Consider the following 24,723-nt stretch of genomic DNA (forward strand, 5'->3'; position numbering starts at 1 on the left):
ACATTCGAGATGTTTATCTTAATTCTATTAATATCCAACAATAAATACAATAACAGACACAGAACAGTGTGAATTAGGTGAAATGTGATCACTATTATCATTTTTTTTAAGAGAAATGAAATAAGTATTTTAATTAACAAACGGTTTAAAACTTTCCGGCTTGGTTGCCTTGTCATGGTATCGATGCTTGGCGTTTCGAGAGAAATATCACTCTACTTCAGAAAAAAACATTGAAAGTGTTATTGTGCAATCAAATATTTAATTTTTTAAAACAGAATCTTTGAAGCTTGCATAATATCAGTTTGTTGTTTCAAGAAATATACAGGGTGATTCAGAAGTTATCCAAAAAATTCTGGATGTTCAGGGGACCCTTACAAATACAATTTTGTAAAGAAAAAAATCAAAAAGGTCAGTGTTCGAAATTGATTTAAGAATACACTTCTGCACGGCACTGGAAACTGGTCCACTGTAAAACCTGACCTCGCACAATGCGACCGGTATGACGGCGTGATAAAAACGGACAAAAACTTTCGCAAGGAAAGAAATATGTAAATGGAATTTTATCACACCTATTTTATATCGGCAAATTTAAATGTTCTTGCCTTTATTAATTATTAATAAAATTAATTTGTGTTTTTAAATAATAAAATCATTTGACATACCCGATGCTGCAACAGCAATTGTTCAAAATTTTATCCACTCACGTGTAAACACATTTGGGTGCAATTTTTATTGAAATATGAATTCTATTTTTAAAAGAGACCAATTGAAGAGAATTTTATGTACTAAAATCATTAATTACAGTAAAAATACAGGGACATCTTTATTTGTAAAAAATATAAGGGTGATGTGGGATGCAGTATTTGTAATCCTTGTATAAAATTTAGAATTTAAACATTCATAAAAAATTATTAAAAATCAATTAATTTTAATTGTAATGAGTGCCCTGAAACAATTAACAAAGAATTCAATTCTACTCACAAAGATAATGGTGCAAGTCCCTACGACACGCATTTAAGACTCATAACACAGCTCAACAAAAAAAAAGTCTTGTGCAAATGACTAGAAGAATTCCTATGTATTTTGAGCTGATGAATTCGAATCCGATGTCAGAATTGCCCCAGCAAATCACCAGTATTTTCTAACATCAAAAAATGCTTAGAAACCCACAAAATCAACAAACCAGCATTTAAAATCCAGGTATGATTTATCAGCAGCTGAAACTAGTGGTCAGATCTTTATATGGGTTTGGTCCATAAGGTCAAATTATATTATTCCCATAAATTCAGTGATACCCATAGAGACCTCAACGCCTGGTGGAAAATTTTGGCGCCCAGTTATAAATGAACAGAAAGGCTTTAAAACTAACATAGCCTAAGGTATTCAGTTATAAACGCAAAAAGGATTATTAAACAAGCATAAATCCTACCAAAGCCTAAGGTGTAGTATGAAAATAATAAAAATTCCTACAGGGCCGTCCAAATGGCAGTACGAGCGGTACGATTTAGAGCTTGTGTTATACGATTTCTATTCGTTTATGATTCGACACCTCTAAATTCTAAAAACTCTAAAATTCGAGAATATTAGCGATTTTAAGCTATTTTTTCAGGTTAGAAAATTCTGATGAATTGATGGTGCAATTCTGACATCGGATTCGGATTCAGCGAGTCAAAATACATGGGAATACATAGATCAGACAACAATTTTCAATCGCTGTTAAATCATACTAGGATCATAGAAGCTGATTTATTAATTTTGTTAATTTTTAAATTTCTTTTAAGGTTAGAAAGGATTTGTGACCTTATGGGCCAAATCTGACATCAAGATTGTCAAAATACGTGGGAATATAAGATCTGGCCACTAGTTTTAGCCGCCGACAAATCATACCTGGATTTTAAATACTGACTTGTTGATTTTGTGGGTTTTTAAAGCATTGTTTCGTTTGATGTTCGAGAATTCTGATGATTTGCTGAAGCAATTGTGACATTGGATTCGAATTCAGCGGCTCAAAATACATGGGAATAATGTATTCTGATCATTTGCACAAGACTTTTCTTTGTGGAGCTGTGCAATTAATGGAGGTACATAATCCCAAAGAGATTTTTTTAATCAATATTCTATAATGGTTTACCTGGCCCTTATTGACAAAAATTTGACTTTACATCAAAGATCATTGAAAAATCTAACAAAATGTCTTCTAAATCGAAAATAATCGGTTCCTAAAAGAACACATTTAAGGTTTTTCATTCATATTATTATTATTTTTTAATTTAGAATTTTTAAAAGGTTTTGATTTTTGATTAAATATCCTTGGACATTTGTTAATAATCACTTCATTTATTATTTGTTGTTGGACTTTTTTATAATTTTTTAAAAATATTAGACTGCTTGATTTAGAGAAATAACTGCAAATAAAAAAGTTATTATCAGTTTATAAGCAATTCAATGTCTGTTGTTATCAGCAATATAAGAAATAAGTCGATTTATCCGTTTATTAGAAAAAGCGCAAAACATTAAAGTTATTATTTTTTTATTTTACAGTATAAATAAACCAGGATTAAAACAGCATAATATTAAGAGTGAGATATAACCTGCAAAGTATGTCATATAAATAAAAAGACATTAAATGTCTACTGGCACAAAACATTACTGCAGATTGATAGGTTACTTTCTGCCAATAGGTAGAAATCAATGTTTTCTGACAGTAGTCAATTGTTAGCAATAAAATTTAAGATATGACATATATTTTGTAGATTATATCTCACCCAGTTTCAAGACATGTATTTGGTCCAAATAGCTAAACCGTTCATCAGTTGTCTCTCCTATGATAAGAAGTTATTATAAGTTCTAAACCGTTCTATGCCTGGTAATCCAGTAAAGATGTCACTTGTCACTTTATAAAAAAAAATACAAACAGGATGATTTTTTCAGGGTTGCTTGGGGACTGCATCCTGAGTATCCAACCAAAAGATCACACTCGAACTCCTGGTACGAATTGCGCTACGGAGGTGGTTTCCTAAACATTTATTTAGAGCAAAATTACCTTAATAAAAGTTGTAAAATATCTTAAGTAGGTATCCTTTGAGCTTATAAATCCATGTGAAAATATCTAGCACTTACAACATGAAACATTTATCTATTATTATTGCTAATTTATCCATAACATTATGAGTGGAACGCTTATGTAATAAAATTCATGCAACCCAACCCAACACCGTGCCACACTATCTACACAGACAGATAAGGACAGTAGTTTAACTATACATATATTAGTTTTTTATTACATTTTAGTAGATACTATTTCAAATTTAGTGTACTGGTGCTAACTGCAAAATTAATATACGATCAGAGATAAGTTATTTGGATAGGATAAATGGTTAGGATACATGTAGTTTTTTAAGTTACAAACAAAAATTGTCTGTACTTGACCTAACAGCATCCGTATTAGCACGCGAACGAACATGTTGAATACTTAAATTACAATAATACAAGGCCGTAGTCAGGGGACAACCCAGGTAGTTGTCAAAAGATTTGCTCTGAATGTCCTGGAGGCAAATTTCAAATAATTAGTATTAATTACTGACTGTACACCACACATTCTTTCACTTTGAAAATTGTGGCGCCTTTGGATTCTGAAGAAAAATCATATGCGTTAGTAGACAACTCGATCAATACACGCGCCATTATAATGAAACGCGAAGCTTTTTTTTGGCGCCTTTTCTTCTAGAGTGGAGCGTACAATAACAAATACACTCAGCAGTGAATTTGTAGCATGCCACTTGATTAAATTATTTATTTAATTTTAATTCCACTTTGGAACATAGCTGCCTTTTATTGCCATCCAAGCGGTGACGGTTACAATGACGCGAGTGGCAGGTGGAAAAAAATCAACGACAAAGAAAAAGTCACTCGTGCAAGTTTTAAATTAGTCCTAGTTTTTTATATCCGTTAGATTTGTAACTTAAAATGAATGCAAAAAATATATATGTAGCATTAATTAATTAACATCTTAATAGAAAATATGAAACGAGCAAATAAATGATCTACATATAAGTTGTAATGGAATAAATTAGAGCCCTTTTTAATTAAGTATAAAAATGTTTTATTCTCATTTGGCTATTATGATCATCAGGGAAAATGGAAAGTGACCATCATTGGAAAAAAATTGCTCCATAAACTACTAGTAAATAATATACCTAATGTTTGTTTAAATATGACAATATCAGTGATAGATTGAAGAGAAATATTTCTGATGTACATACCTACATCTACCGTCATTCAGTATTACAATAAATTTTCGTCAAGATAAAATGATCTATTTCTCAAAATAAATAAATAAAACAATAAAATTTATATTTACATTTTTGATTATGTAGTAAAAAGCTTTGCCCCTACTTTTCTTTAAAAGGAAATAAAATAGGCACAGAGAAAATAAGAATTTGTTTAACAAAGGTATAAACAAAAATAATTTAATATTTTTGCATAAAGTTAAACTAAATTTAAAAAAATTCAAAAATATTTCACCTTTCTCAGCCTTTTTTAATAGGTTTAATATCTCTTATAGTAGGTACCTATATTTTTATTTTCTTCATGCTGATTATTTACTAAATCTACTCTTCTATTTTCTCTTTCCTGTACTTCGACCTTAATTATGTTTAACCATTTTACATCTCAGCTCAATGTAGCTATTTCCCGTTAAGGTTGTCCATACTTATCTTTAACAGTTTTACAGAAAAATCAGGTGCTTTTCTAAAGTCCGAAAAAGTAGCCATGTAACAGTGTCAAGGTTTTGCAAAACCACTATTCTCTCACATTTTATCATTTTAGCTGGGACTGACAGTGTCAGTATTTACTGGCATGTTTGACAAACAGAAGTAAACCACTAACAACAACTAAAACAACACACAAAATGAAACAAACTAAAACTCGGAACACAACAAGGAGAGGAATAGACCGCTTATTTACTTCAATCGCTCGAAGTGTCTTCCATTTTGATTAATACACAAACGAATTCGGTTTTTAAAAGACTGTTCAACATTGATCAGCATGTCTAGAGTATACGTAATTTCTTTAAATGGTACTGTTATGCGCTGCCACATATCTTCGGCGGTAGTTGGTGGTGGTGGTAAACTTTACTTTTTATAAATCCCCATAAAAAGAAGTCGCAACTTATCATATCTGGACACCCCGAAGGCCAACTCACTGGTCCCCCGCGCCCAATCCATCTGCTGGGAAAAGTTTCGTGTAAAAACTGACGAACCGCAGTGGTATTGCGAGATGAAGCACCATCATGTTACATCCACATTCTTCGCTAAAGGAATGTCGCCTAACAAATCTTCTAGAGTGTTTGTTAAAAAGTTTAAATAAACTGCTCCAGCTGGTCAAAAAAGAATGGTCCAATGACATGGGTTCTCAAAACTCCCCACACGTTCAACGTTCCATCATTGATTATGAGTTATGAGGATTTACTGTGTTATAATAATGGCAATTCCATTTTTATGAAAAGTTGCCATATCGGAGAACATGGCCCGTTTAAAAAAAATCATCATCTTGATTTAACATCTCAAGTGCCCACTGACAAAACTCCAGTCTCCGCTGAAAGTCTACTTTTAGTAACTTTTGGTGTAATTGAATGCGATAAGGATGTGCTGTGCTGTGCTTTTGTAAAATCCTATGTATCAACGTTGTACTAATACAATTGCAAGGCCTTATTGACGCTGTTACATAGCTACTTTTTCGGACTTTAGAAAAACCTGATTTTTCTGAGAAACTGTTAGAGATAACGATGGACAACCTTATACCAGTCGAAAGGGCATTCAATTTTGCATTCACCCATGACAATTAATATGGATCATACAATTTGAAAAAAAAGAAGTTTTTCGACTAATATTATTAAATGTAGGTCTCAGTATTTCCGAGAATAACGTACACGTTTTGCTCACAGATGACAAAATAGAGTAATTTATGCCAGAACGAACTGTGAAAACTGCAGGTTTCTAACTTTTACGGTTTAGACGCTATCTAGCCTTATTTAGAGAGCTGAAATCGTGATTTTTTTCAAAAACAACTGATTATCTCGAAAACGGTAAGTTTTAAACACCATGTACATTTAACAAACTCTACCTGATATTAACCAAGGAATTCAAAAACTCAATAATATATAGGGTGTTCCATTTAAAATAACAAAGTTATGTAGAGTCCACGTGAAATGGAACATTCTGTAAAGTTAAAAATATTTTCTTTACATGACCCATATGATTCCAGACAACTTTTATTAAAACCATTTTTTTATAAACTTTACAGTTACAGAGTTACAGAACAATCCCTCTTAGGTGGAACACCCTGTATATTTTGTCATAGTACGCAGGAAATTCCATCCATATTTCGAAAAACTTTATCACAATTCTCGCCAAATAATAGAAATCCGAAGACACTCAGTTTTCACCCAAGTTTCCAAATGTTTTCAGTCAACAGGATCCACGCAGGGCGCAGTTACCAATAATTAACCAATAATTAACCACAGATAAATCCTCAAAGATAACTTACTTCGATGAGCCAGGGCAAGAAACCACTTTTTCGCAGATCTTTCCATAATTCTCCTACCAAAACCACATAGACGTCGCAATTGCCGCCAAGCCGTTCCAGATGTATCAGACGATGCATGAGACATAGCATTACACCTCTCCGACCGCACAGGAAGGCGCTAGCGGATTTCATCACACTTTCGAATATTTTCCCGCCAAATCACGAGGAAGCCCAGATTGCCGCCAACAGGTGTCTCAGGTGCACCAGACAAAACTAACGCACATGCAATACAGCACTGCACCGCGCGGAATGATGACAAATTAACCACACATTCTAAAATTTTCCTGTCAAGCCGCTAAGATGAGATGATTGGCGTCAAAAGTCCCTGTTACATCAGACGATACAAAGGGCGTAATAAGTTTCACCAAACTTCTGAAAAAATTATGAAAATTATAATGTCCTGGACTCTTCAAATGACCTTAGGGTCAATATAATAACCACATCATTTTCAAAACCCTAACCCCATGGAGACGCTTCCAATTAGCAGAGGCGCAGTTTTCAAAAACGTAAAATTCTCAGAATCAATTGTAACAATAAAGCAATTTGTGATGACAAAATTACAACTTTTTTTCATACATTAACAGTTTTTGCTTTGGAATTGAAAGTACTACTCAGTGCCACTACCAATCCCACAGTTTTCACTTCGTTTTGCCAAAATCATTAGCCCTGCCTGAAGTTTTCGTTTGGCTATTGTCATGCAATAATATTTATAAAGCATAACGGAAATTATCATCCATTCAGCAAGTTCAGCATATCACGCAATTTAACAGGAAATGTAATAGCAGCGGTTATCATGTTCATAAAGTAGGTACTCCGAATAATAAATAGCAATTTTCTATGTCCCATAATTAAAATATAAATGTAGATACCTAACAATCCAATTTCAAAGGAAACAAATATGTTAAATGCAAAAGGTCATAAGTTATTTGTTCTTTATTTATAATTCTTATAAAGGCTATTTTTCAAATCTAAAATAATGGGTAAGAATGAAAATTGTAGGAAACCGTTTAGTTATTTTGATACCATCCATGTTTGCAAAAACAATTAAACGCAGACCAAACATACATTTTTTAAATGTTAATTGTTATAATATATACTACCAATTTATTAATTCAAAATAAATGACCTGCACACTAATTATTGTAAGTACAAATATCTACAGCGTTCCATGGAACACATCAAAAAAATATGTATAAGTAAAACCTGGTTTTTGCATGTGATACATAAACTGGGAATGTGTTTTGAAAGAATAAATACCTATTCCAAGTCCACGAACATAAAAATTAAAACAACTTACAATATTAAATATTACATATGATATGCTATGTATAATATAACGTTAATACAAAAAAAAATAGTGTTTAAAAGGTGCTATACGAAGTATTGTAAATGAACAAATATCGCAAACAAAATTATATGTCAGCAATTTTTAATAGAAAAACACAAAATATGTCGCTGAGTTTGGTAAAAATATTTGCAAAAAAAAAACAAAAAAGTCTAGAAGGAAAATATAATAAAACTATCTGGGTACTTATCAAACTGATAAGTTATTAGTTTCCAGCGCACAACTGATACTGGATCTCCTGGACCGATACTCGATTGATTTCCGAGACGTTGGTAGGGATTCCGTTATGGAGTTTTCAAAGTACGGGTATAGCCACTCTAATGGTCCGAAAAAGCCATCGATATCCAAGGGAACAACAAAAAAAAAGTCTGCACGAGTAACAATTTTTTAAGAAATAATTAATCGACTAACAATAATTTAAACAGTCGGTTGTAAATTATAAAAAAATTAAATGATTTATGAACCACATGCACATGAGACATGAGTCCGTATTGCAGAGGCGTTCTTGTATCTGAAAATGTGCACAAAAAATCCGCACTATGAGAGAATGAGAGAGGAGAATACAACAATACTCACTACATTTATAATTACCTTAGATACATCTTTAATAACAATAATAATAATAATAATAATAATAATAATAATAATAATAATAATAATAATAATAATAATAATTTTTATTCCAGTAGACCATGTAATATAGTATAGGAAAAGTCAAAATACAAATATTACAACATCAATAATCGGTAGTATGCACATATTAAAACGAGAAATAAAATAGCAAATAAATAAAACAATTCGTTAAAAGAGATATTGAAAACATAGAGAAAACGAATAAATAAAATACTTAGTGGGGTACAATTATAACAATTTACGCATATCTAAGAAATTCATGAACGTTCTCTAATAGATATTTTTTCATTGTTTTTTGAACAACTACATACTCTGTATGTTTTTTTTATTTCTGGGGAAAGCTTATTATATAACTTAATACCAACATAGATTGGATTCTTCTCGTATAGTGACAAGTTATGCCCAGGGGCAACTAGCGATGATCTGACTCGTGTACTATAATTGTGAAAATCTCCATTGATTGTAAACTGATTTAAATTATATTTAACTTACATTAAGACATCGTAGAAAAATAGACAGGACAGAGTCAACAGTTTTAGCTAACTAAAAGTCTAATAGCTTTTTTTATATTTTTAATATTCTATTAATATATCTAGAAGAACCCCAAAATATAATACCATATCGCATACGAGCAACAAATTGAGAATAATAGAAGAATATAAGAGTTTTGTTAGTGACAGATTTTAATCTAAATAACGCATAAAACATTGATGTGAGCTCATTACAAAGATTATCTATATGTGTTTTCCAATTTAATTTATTGTCTATGTATAATCCAAGAAAATTAGTGTGCTCAACCTAAGCTATGGATTTATGATTTATGATCAATTTTCAAAAGATGCGACTCATTTAATACAGATGTCCGAAGAGTAAAATTTATGAAAACCGTTTTTAATGTATTAAGTCTTAATAATTAAGACACAACTTATTTACAGAAAACCAGTTTTTAAAATGAATAATCATTTCCTGCATTGTCGTGACACTATCCCGTACACACGATTCATTAACTAAATAAGTATTATCATCAGCAAACATAGTTAAATTATTTACACATGATACAGTGTTCGGAAGATCATTGACATTGATCCTTGGGGTACTCCAATATCTACAGTTGCTTCTTCGGAGTAATAACCATTTATGTCAACTATCTGTTTCCTATTAAGCAAATATGAAAATATCCCTATCCACAACGCAAAATCTTCTCCTTCAACAGATCATGACTGACTAAATCAAAAGCCTTGTTAAGATCCATAAACAAGCCGATACATTTTTTATTTTCATCTAGAGATTTATATAAATTGTCTATAAAGTAAAGTATAGCTGACTGCGTATTTTTTTTCTAAATCCATGTTGGGAGTTATGCAAAATATTTTGACCGTTTAAAAAATTTATAATCTGATTAAATACTACTTTCTCAAGGATTTTAGAGACAGAACTAAGAAGTGCTATAGGGCGGTAATTTGCTATATTGTCGTTGGCTCCTTTTATATGCAGAGGTACTATGCGTGCTAATTTGAATGTGTCTGGAAATACACCTGCTTCTAGTGACATATTAATTTAAAATGTTAATAAGATGTAATTAGCAGAATTTTTTAGCAAATTATAAGAGATAAAGTCAGTACCCGTAGAATTAGATTTTTTTAAACTCATGATTGTATTATGTATTATATTTTCTGATACGGGTCGTAAAAATATTGTGTCAAACGTTTGGCTTATTGAAGCAAAATTATTTATATTAGCATTATCGATTTGAGAATTAACAATAGTTTTCGATGGTATTCCAACAAAATAATCATTAAATGAATCGGCGATAAAATAATTTTGTTATCAGTTACTATAGTGTTGTTAAGAAAAATTTGAGATATGTCATTATTTGTCTTTGTATTATTTAAACAGGTATTTATTATGGACCATGCAGCCATACATTTATTATTAGAGGATTGATATATTCTATCATTGTGTAGTTTTTTTTTGCAGTTGTGATAACTTTTTTATAAACCTTTTTATATTTTTTATAGCACTTAATAGGTATGTTGTGCATTTTTTGTAGTGCACATATTCTTATAAAGCATTTTTAATTTTTCAGATGATACTTTAATACCTGTCGTTAGCCACATTTTACTTCGACATTTACTTTGTTGAATTTTAGTTATAGAAAAGGATATATCAATGTAATACCTCAATATATTAATAAAACAATAAAAATCTTGATTAACATCAATACATTGATATATGTCATTCCAATATTCCTTACTTAAGTACCCAAAGAAGGTATAATAATTATAATTGCTAAAAACCCTTTTACTAATGTTGTCATTATGAAACTCTCAGTTGCATCGTAATTTTATAATTTGCGCAGAGTGATCAGATATACAATTAAATATAACATCTGAAGACATACCAAATACATTTTGGTCAAAAATAGTACAGATATAATCTACCGCAGTAGAAGAATTCAAAGTGCATCTTGTTGTCCTATCTATATGATTCACAAAGCCATATAAGTTGATAATATCGTGGATATCATCTCTAAATATGGTATTAACTAGGTAGTCAATATCTAGATATCTCTACACAACACAGTATATGTGTAAATAAATTTCTCAATGTATTTTTCTAGAAATATATTCAATTCAGATAAAAATAAATTTACATTTTCTTTAGGATACCTGTAGATACAAACTACAATCAAATGTACAAGATTGCTTAATACAAAAGTTCATATATTTTTTCTGATGAGTATATTGCAACCCCTCCATTTTTATAATTTGTCCTATAAAATATACTAATTAAATTATATCCCTGAATTTTAAACAGTGTAATCTGATCTTTTGATAACCAGTGCTCTGACATACAGAATATGTCAACGTCATTTGCAACTAAAAAAGATTCAACAAGATCCACTTTGTTCCTAATACATTGAACATTTTGATGGCAGATGATAGTAATAACAATTGATATGCGATATGCCTCTTTTCTCTTTTATGAGTAAAATTTGTACACTTAAAATTATTAAGTACACACTTTGATAGAAGCCGAACGGTGAGTTTACCGTCCCACTTTCGCGCGATTAAATTTTAAAAAACTATACCGATAAGGCAAGCGCGCCGCGCGAAAATACTTTGAATTATAATTGGTATATTTAAATATTTCTAAGTATCAATCTAAGCTTTGTCCGATATATAGCCGATAAATAAGATATATCAAATTTTATGACTATAACCTGCAACTTCTGCAAAATTCTGGAACCATTGTTACACCATAATATATCTACTTCGGTGTTAGCAACCAAATATTCACCTGTACAAATTCATGAAAAGTCGATCAACGAATACCAATTTACTTTGCATTATGCAGTTTGTTTCAAAACTCTTATGGCGGTTTTCCACTAAACGGACAGTTGAATTTATGTTCTGTTTGTGTTTTCTAGAACAAAACAAAAACAAAACTGAAACAAACCCAAAACTCTTGTTTCCATCAAGCGGGCTACATTTTGTTCGAGTTTTGTTTTTGTTTTCAGTCCTTTTCCAATGGTTGTCGCGAGGAAGTGAGAACACATTTTTCCAATAACCAGCCAACATGTTTAGAGAAAATTTTTTTATTCTTAGTTATGGCTGGTTTATACTGAAGTCCTTTGAAAAAAAGTGTGTCTACAGAGTGTCCCACCTTGAACTCTATCGATGGATATCTGGGAAACCGCTCTAAGGATTTTTTTGAAATTGTGATGGTGTGATACGGACCATGGGGCCCACCAAGTTAAAATATTTTCAAGGTCATCGTACTTCCGGTTACACCGGAGGTCGATACTTTCTTATTTTAAATGCAACCCCCTATATATTATTGAATTTTTGGAAATATCATCCATTTTTAAGTTGAAAACATATAGCACACTCCATACTTAGGATTGACCGTTTCCGAGATATTTCGATTTCTAAACAAAAATTGACAGATGCAGACTGTCAGCAAAATTTAGTTTTCCCTGTTTATTTTTTTGTGCAAATTGGGCATTTTCTAGAGAAAGACCTACTTTGAATTTGACATGAAAATTTTCCAGTTTTTATACAGGGTGGTCAAAAAAAATTTATCGAATATGAAGTTCAGAATATGTGGAAATCTCGAAATTTTTAAATGGAAACCCCTAAATTGTAAAATAATATACAGGGGGTTCCATTTAAAATAAGAAAGTTAGTATCAACTTCCGGTATAACCGGAAATACGATGACCTTTATTAATTAATATTTTGGCTTGGTAGGCTCCATAGTCCGTATCACGCCATCACAATTTCAAAAAAATCCTTCTAGCGGTTTCCCAGATATCCATCGATGGAATTCGTGGTATATGTACGGTTAAAGTGTTTACTTGGTTAGTTTGTATCCTAGCCAAGTAAACACTAACCGTACACATATGTATATATTTTTTAATAGCTATAATTCATTAATGATTAAAATATTGTTTTTGGGAAGAAGAAAACGCCAATATAGATATTGGGTTGGATCACTTAAATAGAAAACACAACACGACCATTTCCACTAAACAGACTTGAGTTTCAAAACACGTCGAAACCTTTTGATGTGACCGCTTTCGAGCGGGACCCGAAAAACAAAACTCCAACTGTCGCAAAACACGCCAGTCTTCAAAAAGTTTGCGAAAAGTTATAGTTTTGTTTTATTCGACACAAGTTTGTTTTGTTTTGTCCGTTTAGTGGAAAACCGCCTTTAGATATGCAGACACGAACTGACGTAGTACGTTATCTACAGTGGCTTTTAATCTATTGACTTTCTTGTCCCTTTCGGTGTAGCACAGGATTGTGCAGCGGTTTTACTTTTTCCAGATCTCGGGAGTGTCTGACACCTTTCCCAAAACACCATACACAACAGATGCCTGGAGTAGAGCGTTCCGCTAGTCGGTTGTTCTCCATCGGTGGTGAGGTATTCTGCTCCAATTTATTTTTCTGCATTAATTGTTGTTTGGGTACGTCTTGTATGGTTACTCTTGTGTCCATATCATTGTCTTTAAGCTTTGCCTTGCCTAAGCACTCCTTGGAGTACCTGGTTTTTATCCCTTAGAATCTTCGCTGTAGGTACAAAAAGTTCTGAGGGGATTTGGGCTACCGAGAGCTTAGCTTATCCTTTACAATCTTCTCTGCAGACTGCAGCTACAGAGTTCTGAGCGGATGCGACTCTAGATTGATAATTTAATTCTCGAGCGGTGCGCTCGCAAAAATTTTAACAAAGTTTCGATTATAAAAATTAGATTTTATTGAGGATATGTATTAACAATATATTCCGATTTCTGCTCGCCGCGTCTTCTATTTCATAAGGATGACAGATTCGATACCATACCACTTTTGTGGGAATTTCCCTCTCGTAAATAATCTATAAACGGCTTCGTAGCACATATTCGAAAGTTGAGTAAAAATCGTCATTGTAGGACTATTATTATTATTTATTATTCTTACAAATAGATGTATTAAATGTACTTTATTTGCTTTATGCTACTGGTATGAAATTTATTTTTCACTGTCGAAACATTGGAGGACTGTAAAAGTAACTTTGGGATAATTTAATCTGGCTGGTAGGCCACGCGGCTGGCCCTTCACGACTTTCCTATTATTTGTTGCGGAAAGGAATGTTTAGGAACGCCATCGTGAACCAATAACATTATTTTCTTGACATTCTAGAAAACACGAAAGATGATTTTTCAAAAATTTCAAATAGCTTTCGCTCTTTAAGCGATCCGACAAGATAAAAGACCCTACAAGAATACCGTTGATAGCAGCTGCCTACACATTTAATGAAAATTTATCTTGAAAAATGCATTTACCTATAAGCATGGCGATTTTCAGCAGACCAAACATGGGTAGTGTACTTAAATGTGCCCTCGTCCATAACCAGAATGAAGTTTTTGAAGCCACTCACAAAACTGAACTCAGTTGGGGTGTGACTGTAAGGCTTGAACGCGTTGTACCTGTATATGAAATGGGTACAACATTTCCCCGTAATGTAATTCAAACTTTTTTTGGCAGTGTCTAATTTGGTTCTTCGCCAAAAAGATCAAACATTTGTTCCCTTCGTTGAACATTTTCCGATAATCGTATGACAAACAGGGCCGATCCTAGCGAGGGGCAAACCAAATGACCAGTTTCCAGAAAAAAAAGAGGTAAACTCTTCTCCGATGAGTGTAAACCATTGCCAAAGGCAACTTTCCTAGGATTGACCCTGTATAAGAACCTACTGAAATATTCCAGAGGCGTAGTTAAAAGCGGGGTAGTTGAGACAATTGAGTAAATAAGTCTTAAACATGCATTTTGTAAATGTGTATATGCCGTATCCATGATCTTGCGTAGATGTTTTTAGGGGTGAATGCGCCTAATATTTATCAAACTAGTACTATGTACCTAACTTAATTGCTCCAAGATTTTTTTATATAAAGTATTATTTGATAACGTGATTAAACATATATTCGTCAACCACCACAACCGCCGAAATAGCTCAGTTGGGAGAGCGTTAGACTGAAGATCTAAAGGTCCCTGGTTCGATCCCGGGTTTCGGCATATATTTTTTTTATTTGCATTACAAATTTTATAGCGTAATATTTTCTGTTTACGTAAATATTTTTCGTAAATGTTATCTTGGCACTTTGTACCAAAGGTAAATAGTTCACTGCTGACTAATAGTAGGTCGCTGTTGAGAAATTGTGTAGAAAGAGATGCTGCATCTTGATTTGCTATTAAAAAAAAACAAAAAGATTTAAAAAATGGATAGGAAATAGGAAATCCAAGTTACGCTGTCATTCGTTTACCATATATGTATTCTCATTCTTTTGAAATTAATCTTAAAAATCCTTTACCATGTGTATAAAATTGCATTCTTCTAATTGTAAGGTAAAATTGTACAATGTAACATATTTTGGATTATTATTTTTTAACAGATTACAGTTTCCTGTTCAGGATAACAATATTGGAATATCCAACTACACAAATTCGTTGCTAAAACCACAGAATAAATAGCTACGCTAGCGTAGCTATTTATTCTGTGCTAAAACTCATTGCTTACAGCTTTCAATGATATAATAAGGTCAAAATGAAACTACGATTTTAAGGTACGCCCTTCTTTATTAATTTGGTATGAAAATGCTTTTTACGAACAGCAACCATATACTTACACTTCGGGAATTTCCAGTTTTTTAAAATATATTAACAGAAGCAGCTGTGACATTTTAATATTAATCACAAGAAACGCTATAGATAAAGTGTATTCAATGTACATTTTTTTGTAATTATACGGCGAGTCAGTACTAAGCCGTGACATTAAAAAACCTATTAAGAGTCCCACAAGACCATCGGAGATTTAAATGAAAGGGGGTTGCTTAATCTGCAAGTCGAAGAATAATTAGTGCAAGTAGGGGATAAGCAACAATATGTAAATTGTTCAGGAGAGGCAGCAGTTTTTTTTAGATTAGTATTATTTGTTTAACATTTGGTTAAATAAGTATAAGATTTATATCCGAATTGGACTGAAATATTCATGTAAATAACGATATATCTAAAAAATTATTTTATGTCCTTCCTAAACCTTTATCTGTAATAATCTAATTAAAACGAAAATCGATTTATCTCCTTTTTTGTCCCAGAGCCTTCACTTAGCGTATATTATTGCATTATTGTTTCCAGTTTCTAAATCCTACTGGAAAAATGTAAGATCTAATCTTATCTACAGAAGGTTACTTAAATTTTATGTATCCGCAACTGGTACTCCAACATGTGGAAGTTAATTTATCACCTGTATTACCAAAACATTTGCAATATTTGAGACACAAGCCTATCGACCTTTATCTTAAACAAGGTGCGATAAAGTTTAAGAGTGCCAATGTTATCTTTTCTCCGACACAGAATAGCTAATAAAATTTAGTTAAACTTACAATGTTAGAATTAACCGATATATTTGTTGTCTCAGCTTCAGTATTAATAATTTTAGTAATAAGGATATTAGATAAAAATCCAGCGCCCATATTAGGAATCTACCAGAGACCCAACGGCTTGTACTGGGTTAAAGTATGTTTTATGTATTCAGTGTTGTCCTTGAGAAAGGTAAGTTTCCGCGAGATTACAATTTTTAAGGTAATAGCACCGGCTTATAATTTCAGCTCTTGAAAAAAGATGACAAATCGAAATACTTGGACATAGAAAAACCGCAAAAGTTGTCTCACCATGAAAAGGTAATATATGTATAAGGTAATACATTCTTATTTTTTAAAAAGATACCCGTAATTTTTACTGGACAATGTTCATATCAATATACAGGGTGCGATATTAGTGTACAAATATTAAAATATACCAAAAATATCTATAATTTAGAAAAGTTGCTAATAGGGCCCTGAAAGGAAAGTTAGTGATATGTGACGCATCGCCTGCACAGAGTAGAGGAACTCTTATCCTCTATGCAGATCAGTGTTAATAAAAAGCCTGACCTTTCGGGAATCTTTCAATCGGAAAAATATTTCTTTTTTTAACAGAAATCGAATATTTCAGCATAATTCTATCATTATCCTTGTTATTTAAGTAATAATTACACATAATCTTATTTGTGTTTTTAAATTTTAATGTATTTAAACATAAAACAATAATTCTAAGTCCCTCCATATCACTTTACTAAAAGCTGTTTTAAAAATAGTAAAGTAGGTAGGTACTAAATGAGATAAAAACATACCATCAAAGTTTAAAATTGTTGTTTATTATTTCATGGAAATGCACCTGCACCACGGTGGATAATAATTAGATCTGTAAACTCCATTGTAAATTACAAATGAATAAACTTTGGCATAAGTTAGGTGTTAACCACAGAGCACGTGTTAACCATGTCTTAACGAAACAACCTCATATTTATTTATTTGTATTTATTTTTTGCTCCCTTCTGTCATGCTAATCTCAATTTGCTCTAATTAAATAATAATTATTGTACCTATAGTCTTCACTTTTCATCGGCAATGTGGTTTTTTAATTTTATTTATTATAAATGCCTTACCCTATACAGGGTGTGACAAGGTGACGGCCCATTAGAATTATTGCAGAGACTACTTCGATTTGAATTTTGAAAATTTGGGATACCGGGTTTTCGGGCATGCCTTTCTCAACTAAAATAATGGCGTCCACGTATCACTTCCGGTTTACTGGATGTCGCCATCAAGTTGTTTATTTTAAATGGAACACCATATATATTATTGCAATTTTGGATTCTACGTATTATTTTAGGTGGACTTTTATGAAGTTTCCCTATTCCTAAAATTAACCGTTTTCGAAATACTTAATTTTTTTCAAACAAATGGAGAGAAACAGTGACTAGCTTCAAACCATGTGTAATTTATAGTAAGAAAGATAAAGCAGCAATATTTATAGAGGGGATAGCTAGACCCCTAAGCTTCCCATCCATACTTTCAAAGTGGCTTAATTGCATACAGGGTGTTAGAAATTTAATGCCGAGTTTAGTTAACTTCAAACTTTCATAAGTCTTTTTTTTTTAATGGAACGCCCTGTATGTTTTTCTATATTCTCATACACAATTTTATTCTCTTTCGAATGGTATCAGGGTTCCCTATATCTATCTCTTCTAGTTTTTAAGTTATCTACTATTTTTTGTATAATCACCTAAAATCATGTAATTTCTTGTGAGGTTAGCTATGGAATTTTTAGCAAAACTTCCAAACAAACAACTAAACTGTCACCAGTTATTTATTATTATTTATTCACAGACGTTGCAATGGGATTCTAAGCAGAACATGATGATGATTTTAATGAGATACCTATATCCCAATTTTCCACCAATGAGCAGAATAAAGTTAAGAAGAATTCTAAAAAACCAACTTCATACATAGTACTACACAATTTTAATTATGTATGTTGATAATAATAAGCGCCGTTCTTGGTGGTGAAAATTCGAAATATTTGAAATTATTCAATTTTCGTGGTTGAAAACATACGAAACATTGCATTGTCGAAACCAAAAGAGTTGCACGAACAAAATGGACAGGGCATAGCTAATACAATGCGAAACATCGCCTTAATCTTAAAAATGCTGTCACCGTTGTTTTTGGCGGTGAAAATTCGAAATATTTGGAATTATTCAATTTTTGCTGCTGAAAACATACATAGGTATTGCATTGTCGAAACCAAGAGAGTTGTACGAACAAAATTTGGACAGGACATACAAACTCGACCATACTCTAGTTGATTTGCTAAAATTCTTCTTAACTTTTTTCTGCTCATTGGTGGCAAATTTGGATATGTCTCATTAAAAACTGTACATGTTCTGATTATAATCCCATTGCAACGTCTGTGAATGAATAATAAATTTAAAATATCAGCATTTGAATGTTGAATTGTTTTTCATTTTTTATAAACACTAAATTAAACTGTCACTGCAAGAGACTAACAACAAATTGACAGTTTAGTTGTTTGTTTTAAAGTTTGGCTAAAAATTCCACAGATAACCTCGCAAGAAATTACATGATTTTAGGTGGTTACACAAAAAATAGTAGATAACTTAAAAACTAGAAGAGATAGGTATAGGGAATCTTGATACTGTTCGAAAGAGAATAAAATTGTGTATCAGAATATAGAAAAACATACAGGGTGTTCCATTTAAAAAAAACGACTTATGAAAGTTTGAAGTTAACTATACTCGGCATTAAATTTCTAGCACCCTGTATGCAATTAAGCCACTTTGAAAGTATGAATGGGAAGCTTGGGGGTCTAGCTATCCCCTCTATAAATATTGTTGCTTTATCTTTCTTACTATATAATACACAAGGTTTGAAGCTAGTCACTGTTTCTCTCATTTTTTTTTAAATTAGGTATCTCGAAAACGGTTAATTTTAGGAATAGTGAAACTTCACAAAAGTCCACCTAAAATAACACGTAGAATCCAAAATTGTAATAATATATAGGGCGTTCCATTTAAAATAAGCAAGTTGATGACGACTTCCGGTATAACCGGAGGTGATACGTGGACGCCATTATTTTAATTGAGAAGGGCATGCCCGAAAACCCGGTATCCCAAATTTTCAAAATTCAAGTCAAAGTAGTTTCTGAAAAAATTCTAATGGGCCGTCACTGTGAGACACCCTGTATGTAAAATGATTTAAAAATCAGTAGTAATAACAAATTCACAATTTAACAAAAAACCTTATAATTAGAGTCCGACAAGGCTTCGTTTTCAAGACCTAGGATGAAAAACGACTGAATTACATTCAAATATGAAAAAGAGCGTTAGTTTTTGATTATCTGCAAATGGATATGTAACAGATTTTCGTATCGTAATACTCGATATGGACTTATTCTTATCTATTACAATAAAGCAGTGTAGGATTTTCAAAAAAGTGTTTTCCTGCACGTCGCGTTGCAAGGATGCACTGTTGAGATAAATGTTGAAATTTCATGTCATAATACCATGTTATTTTTTAAATAATAGTAACCGCTTAGTTCTAGTTCTTAGTTCTAGTAACCACTTTCACGAAGTAACATATTAAAATAGATTTTAATATTCAACGGTTTTTCTTTTTCCATGCCAATGTTTAATAAAAATACTCCATTTTCAAATTTAAACAATTCTACGTTTACAGAAATACATTTTATTAAATTTGTGACGTGGATCCGTCATTTTAGCCAAGTATTTTAATTATGCCCTGTATATGTTGGCCATATCTATGATAATTTTTCTAATAGGTGTATTAGTATTTAGGGTGATTCACAACTTATCCAAAAAAATGGATTGGGAATATATACGTCATGGAAAATTGTAAAAAAAAATTGTAAAATTTTTATTGTTTCTGAGAAAAAAAATATTGAAGTTGTAGTATTTTCAACCTTTACTTCACTGAGCTACTGTAGCCTCTAGCGTCATTCGCGTTGCGCTTTCTCTCCACGTTGGCCCAGGCGATTCCGAACACTGAAATCCGATGTTAGTATTAACGTTTTTGCGATGATGTTTACATTACCTAGTTCTTCAAATGTCAAAAATAGCAACCCGGAGTTGATGGATATCGTTTTAATTTATGGTGAAGCAAGACAACATTTGTGTTATGGCGAAGCAAGACAACTTTGTGTTAGTTCGTAGAAACTGGGTAAGACGGGCCAAAATGTGTTTACAAGTCGGTGACAAAATTTTGAATAGTTCAGGTATCTTATTAATTAAAATCAATAAAATTAAAGTTATAATAACAATTGCGGCAAAAGCAGTAACATTTGTTGATATAAAATTTTATTGATTTTTTTCGTTGGGAAAGAAATTCTTTCAATTTTTTGTTATTAGACTTTGCCGCCGTGCCCGTTGTCGACTACATGCCTTGTCTTGTGCAGGGTCAAGTTTTACAGTGGATTACTCTCCAGTGCCGTGCAAAAGTGTATTTTTAAATCATTTTCGAACAGCCCTTTTTGATTTTCTTTACAAAATTGTATTTGCAAGAGTTCCCTGTAAATTAATTTTTATTATAAGTTCTGAATCACCCTGTTTATACATAAATAATAATAAACCAGATATATGGAAAAAAAGAAAAAATCGCGATAAACAAATTTATATACTTCATTATTACAGTATCACTTTTTTGGTCTACATTCCATAATGACAATGACTTAATATTAATATATACGACTTTATATTTAAAAAATGATAAAAATTACTGAACTGGGTTTCCTTTATACATTAAGTAGATACCTATCTATTAAAAAATTCGGTTTATAAATGCATATAATTACAACGCGAACAATAACATGCTCTACTGAATCCACGAATGGCAGTGGAACAAAAGTGAAAAAAGTGGCCATGGAAAATTACACAGTATTATACACATTTGATCCTAATTATAGTTCAGGATGTAGAGTAGGTACCTAATTAGAAGGTGTTGTCAGCACTGTCAGCAGGATGTCGAGAATTATTTAGATTTTTATAGAAGAAAATAGGTATGCAAATTATAACGAAAATCTCCCTAGTAGACTTTGTTTGCACATTTATTTACTTATTTATTTGATAATGTTCTTAAAAGATTAGATATTGTTCTGTACTGTTCTTAGAAACCTATGGAAGTTTCGACAAATGTGCAAGAGAGTTTTGAAGGTTAAGTTGTACTATATTTAGTTACTGTGAAATGTGAAAATTTGGTAGAATGCATTTTATATTTGTATAAGAACTTATTTATTTAGAAGAAACTGGATATAATACTAGTGGGATAACTACTATAAAGCAGTTCGGAAAAAGCTCCGGGGCCTCGCCTTTTTGGATGCCCCATTGTGACGCCTTTGGAGAGCTTTAACGACTTTCCTTTGGAAGGACGTATCCCCAACCCGCCAGGATTGTCTTCCTCCAAGACCTGAGGCTGTTTTGTTACGCACTTACAGTTTAAAATAAGACAGTGTAAAGTTGAAATTACATGAACAAGTGGTCGAGATTTTGCACACTAATACTCATTTTGTATCTAATATCCTTATTAAATTTCTTAATAATGCCCTTTAATGCCTTAAGCCGGGTACTCATCTGCGCTCCGTATCTGTATTTGTATCATCTATTGTAACATAAATTTATAGTGTGTACGAATGATTCATAGAGGAGCACAAGTTAGTAATATAGTCTTTCCGAAGTTGAACATGCAAAAAAACCACTGGCAATAAAATTTAATGACTTTCATAGGCGTCCCTAAAAAAGTTTCCTGCTAAAGGTAAAAAATTATAATAATTTGTATACAGGGTCGGAAAGTCCATAAGATCCACTTCTTATTTGTGGAAGGGCGAAATAGGCGGTGACTATTAGACGTCTTCATTATAGCCATCTTTCTCTATCGCACGGATTTCTATGACTTACTTTATCGCTCTCACGTAACGGCCTATGAACCATGGGGACTTTCCGACCCTGTATAATGTGTAGAAAATTTTTATTATATGTTCATTTGGCCAACAACATATTTTAATTATTTATGTCCTCAAACAATTTTATTATATTGGTTGTAAATTTCGTTTTGTTCCGTTTCAAAAGGTCTCCAAAATGCCATGTTGTGATAATATTAGTAAACAAAATATCCCTCTTATTTCTACCTTTCGCAATTGTAATATAAATGATTGATAGAAGGTGCCTATAATAAATTAAAATTACCTGAATCACACCAAATTCCGCATTGCTGCACTGCACAGCTGGGCAATTTATCAACCACTTGTCAACTGCTGAGATTTATTGCCCAGTAGCCCAATGCAACTGTGTTTGTTTTCCTTTGCCCGCGCTCGCATTCCTCAACTGGGCGTATGCATTTCTACCACCTCCACGTTTAATTCGACCAGATCTGTATATGGGAGCAAGTTTTTCAAATATTTCAATACCGAGTTGCTGCGTAAACGACCGAACCTGGTACGTACTGTCAATCTGTTGGTTCTTCAATTGATATCGGAAAGACTTATACCTATCAGTGTATCAATCAGCGTTGCAGTACTTATTCTGTAAACTTTGGGTGCGATCATGGAATGAAGTGAAGAAAAGTGTTTAAATTTAATCTATCTTGGACTGAAATAGCTTCTCTAAAAGTATCTCTTTTTTGAATTCTTGGTCCAACTAGATTGATTAAATATTCAAAATCTGAAGGATGCATGCATGCGAAATTTTTGTAATATCCGCTGATTGAAATTTCAAATTGAAAGTAATGCAACCCGCTTCTTTCTTTGTACAAAACATGTATCAAAATCTTCGTGGACGTTTATAATCTTCCACTATATTATGTATTAGTATACAAAGCAGCACTTGCTATCATAATAGATTCGTCTGGAGACGACATGTTTTTACGACGAACGTTTTTCACACTGTAGATATAGATGATCGCAGTACGATACACGCCTAGCGGATATTTTTTATCTAAAAGTTGGTAATATATTCTATTTTAGCATCAGTAGAAACACCTCTTTACCAAATTTGAACAAAGTTTTCTTTAGTTTAACTGATAATTTAAAAACTATCACAAAGTTAAATAAGCCTTTCCTTAACTTTTTGTTTTATTTTCTCGCGATTTTTTGCTCCTAATATTTTTATATTTATCGAAAATTTTCACAAGTAATACATGATACATATAAGAAGAAACAAAATTACAACATTAAATAACTAAATAATTATTACATTATTAATAGTTGAATCGTGATCGTTTTATTATCTTGTTATGCAGAACAGAAAATTGTAATCTGTTACAAAATTCAGGATTGCTGCAATATTAATTGTGTGTAAATGAGAATTCCCGATAGTTGTTCGCTTATCTGATAATTTTTGTTTTTTCTTAGCCCTCTTATAATATAATATTACAAATATTCTGTGCAATATTCGCCTGCAATAACTAAAACATGTTCCAGATATTAATTTTGTTGTATATTAGATGTAGGCTTAATGAAACCTAAGTACGGTCCTGACTTGTACGGATTAGAAACAATACTAATCAGTACATACATTACAACCCTTTCCTTATGGTAAGTCTTTTATTTTATTAACAGGGACATTTTTACAGGCTATTGACGCAATATACTTGAACGGTGCGAATAAGCAAGGAGACTACCTCGTAGTTGGTACTGCGCGTAGGAAAAATTTACTAGTAGATGGTTTCCTCTATCTTAAAATTAATGATAGCAATTTGGGGGTATTAGAAAGTCCAAAACTGCCTGGAACTGCTCTCTATAAGACTGACTATTCAGAGGAATATTCCGCTGAAGGTATCGAAATTACGCCGGTAGAACCAATGAGGAAATGGCGGTTGACTTTTAGAGGAAAGATGAAGGAAAATGGTGACAGAAACAAGGTACACGATGTCAGCATCGATGGCATATGGAGTTCAGATCTGCCTTACTTTAATTTTGATAATGATATGGATCCTCTTTGCATGGCAAAATCTATGGCGTACGAGAAATTCAGTCGAACATATTTCAATGTTTTAAATGCGTAGGTTATGGTTATATTTATTTTAGAATTTATTTTTTTAGGGATCATTATCTGACTCAATGGTTAATCTAATTTTCAAAAATTTCCAACCATTAACAAATGCTCTACATACATTTGATAGCTATACCACAGCATATATAAACCAACAAATTCACTCGTCGTCGGCACTTTGATCTTTTTCCAGCCTCTTTCGGTGTCCTTGGATATACGGAA

At 32.2% G+C, this 24,723-nt stretch overlaps 1 protein-coding gene and 1 non-coding gene across 2 annotated transcripts; both read left to right on the forward strand.

The window, feature by feature from the left end:
• The first annotated feature begins 15,043 nt into the window (after nucleotides 1-15,043).
• On the forward strand, nucleotides 15,044-15,116 carry Trnaf-gaa. The gene has a single exon. It is a non-coding gene; the product is annotated as a tRNA-Phe (tRNA).
• A 1,353-nt stretch (nucleotides 15,117-16,469) lies between these two features.
• On the forward strand, nucleotides 16,470-24,510 carry LOC108916064 (the record flags this gene model as incomplete). The annotated part of the gene is given in 3 exon segments (XM_018722260.2): nucleotides 16,470-16,652; nucleotides 16,709-16,780; nucleotides 24,083-24,510. Coding segments are annotated over 3 exon segments (668 nt in total), but the record flags the coding sequence as incomplete, so codon positions are not given.
• Between the last annotated feature and the right edge of the window lie 213 nt (nucleotides 24,511-24,723).

This window comes from Anoplophora glabripennis, unplaced genomic scaffold (assembly GCF_000390285.2).
Source record: "Anoplophora glabripennis isolate ALB-LARVAE unplaced genomic scaffold, Agla_2.0 scaffold1375, whole genome shotgun sequence".
Classification (NCBI taxonomy): domain Eukaryota; kingdom Metazoa; phylum Arthropoda; class Insecta; order Coleoptera; family Cerambycidae; genus Anoplophora; species Anoplophora glabripennis.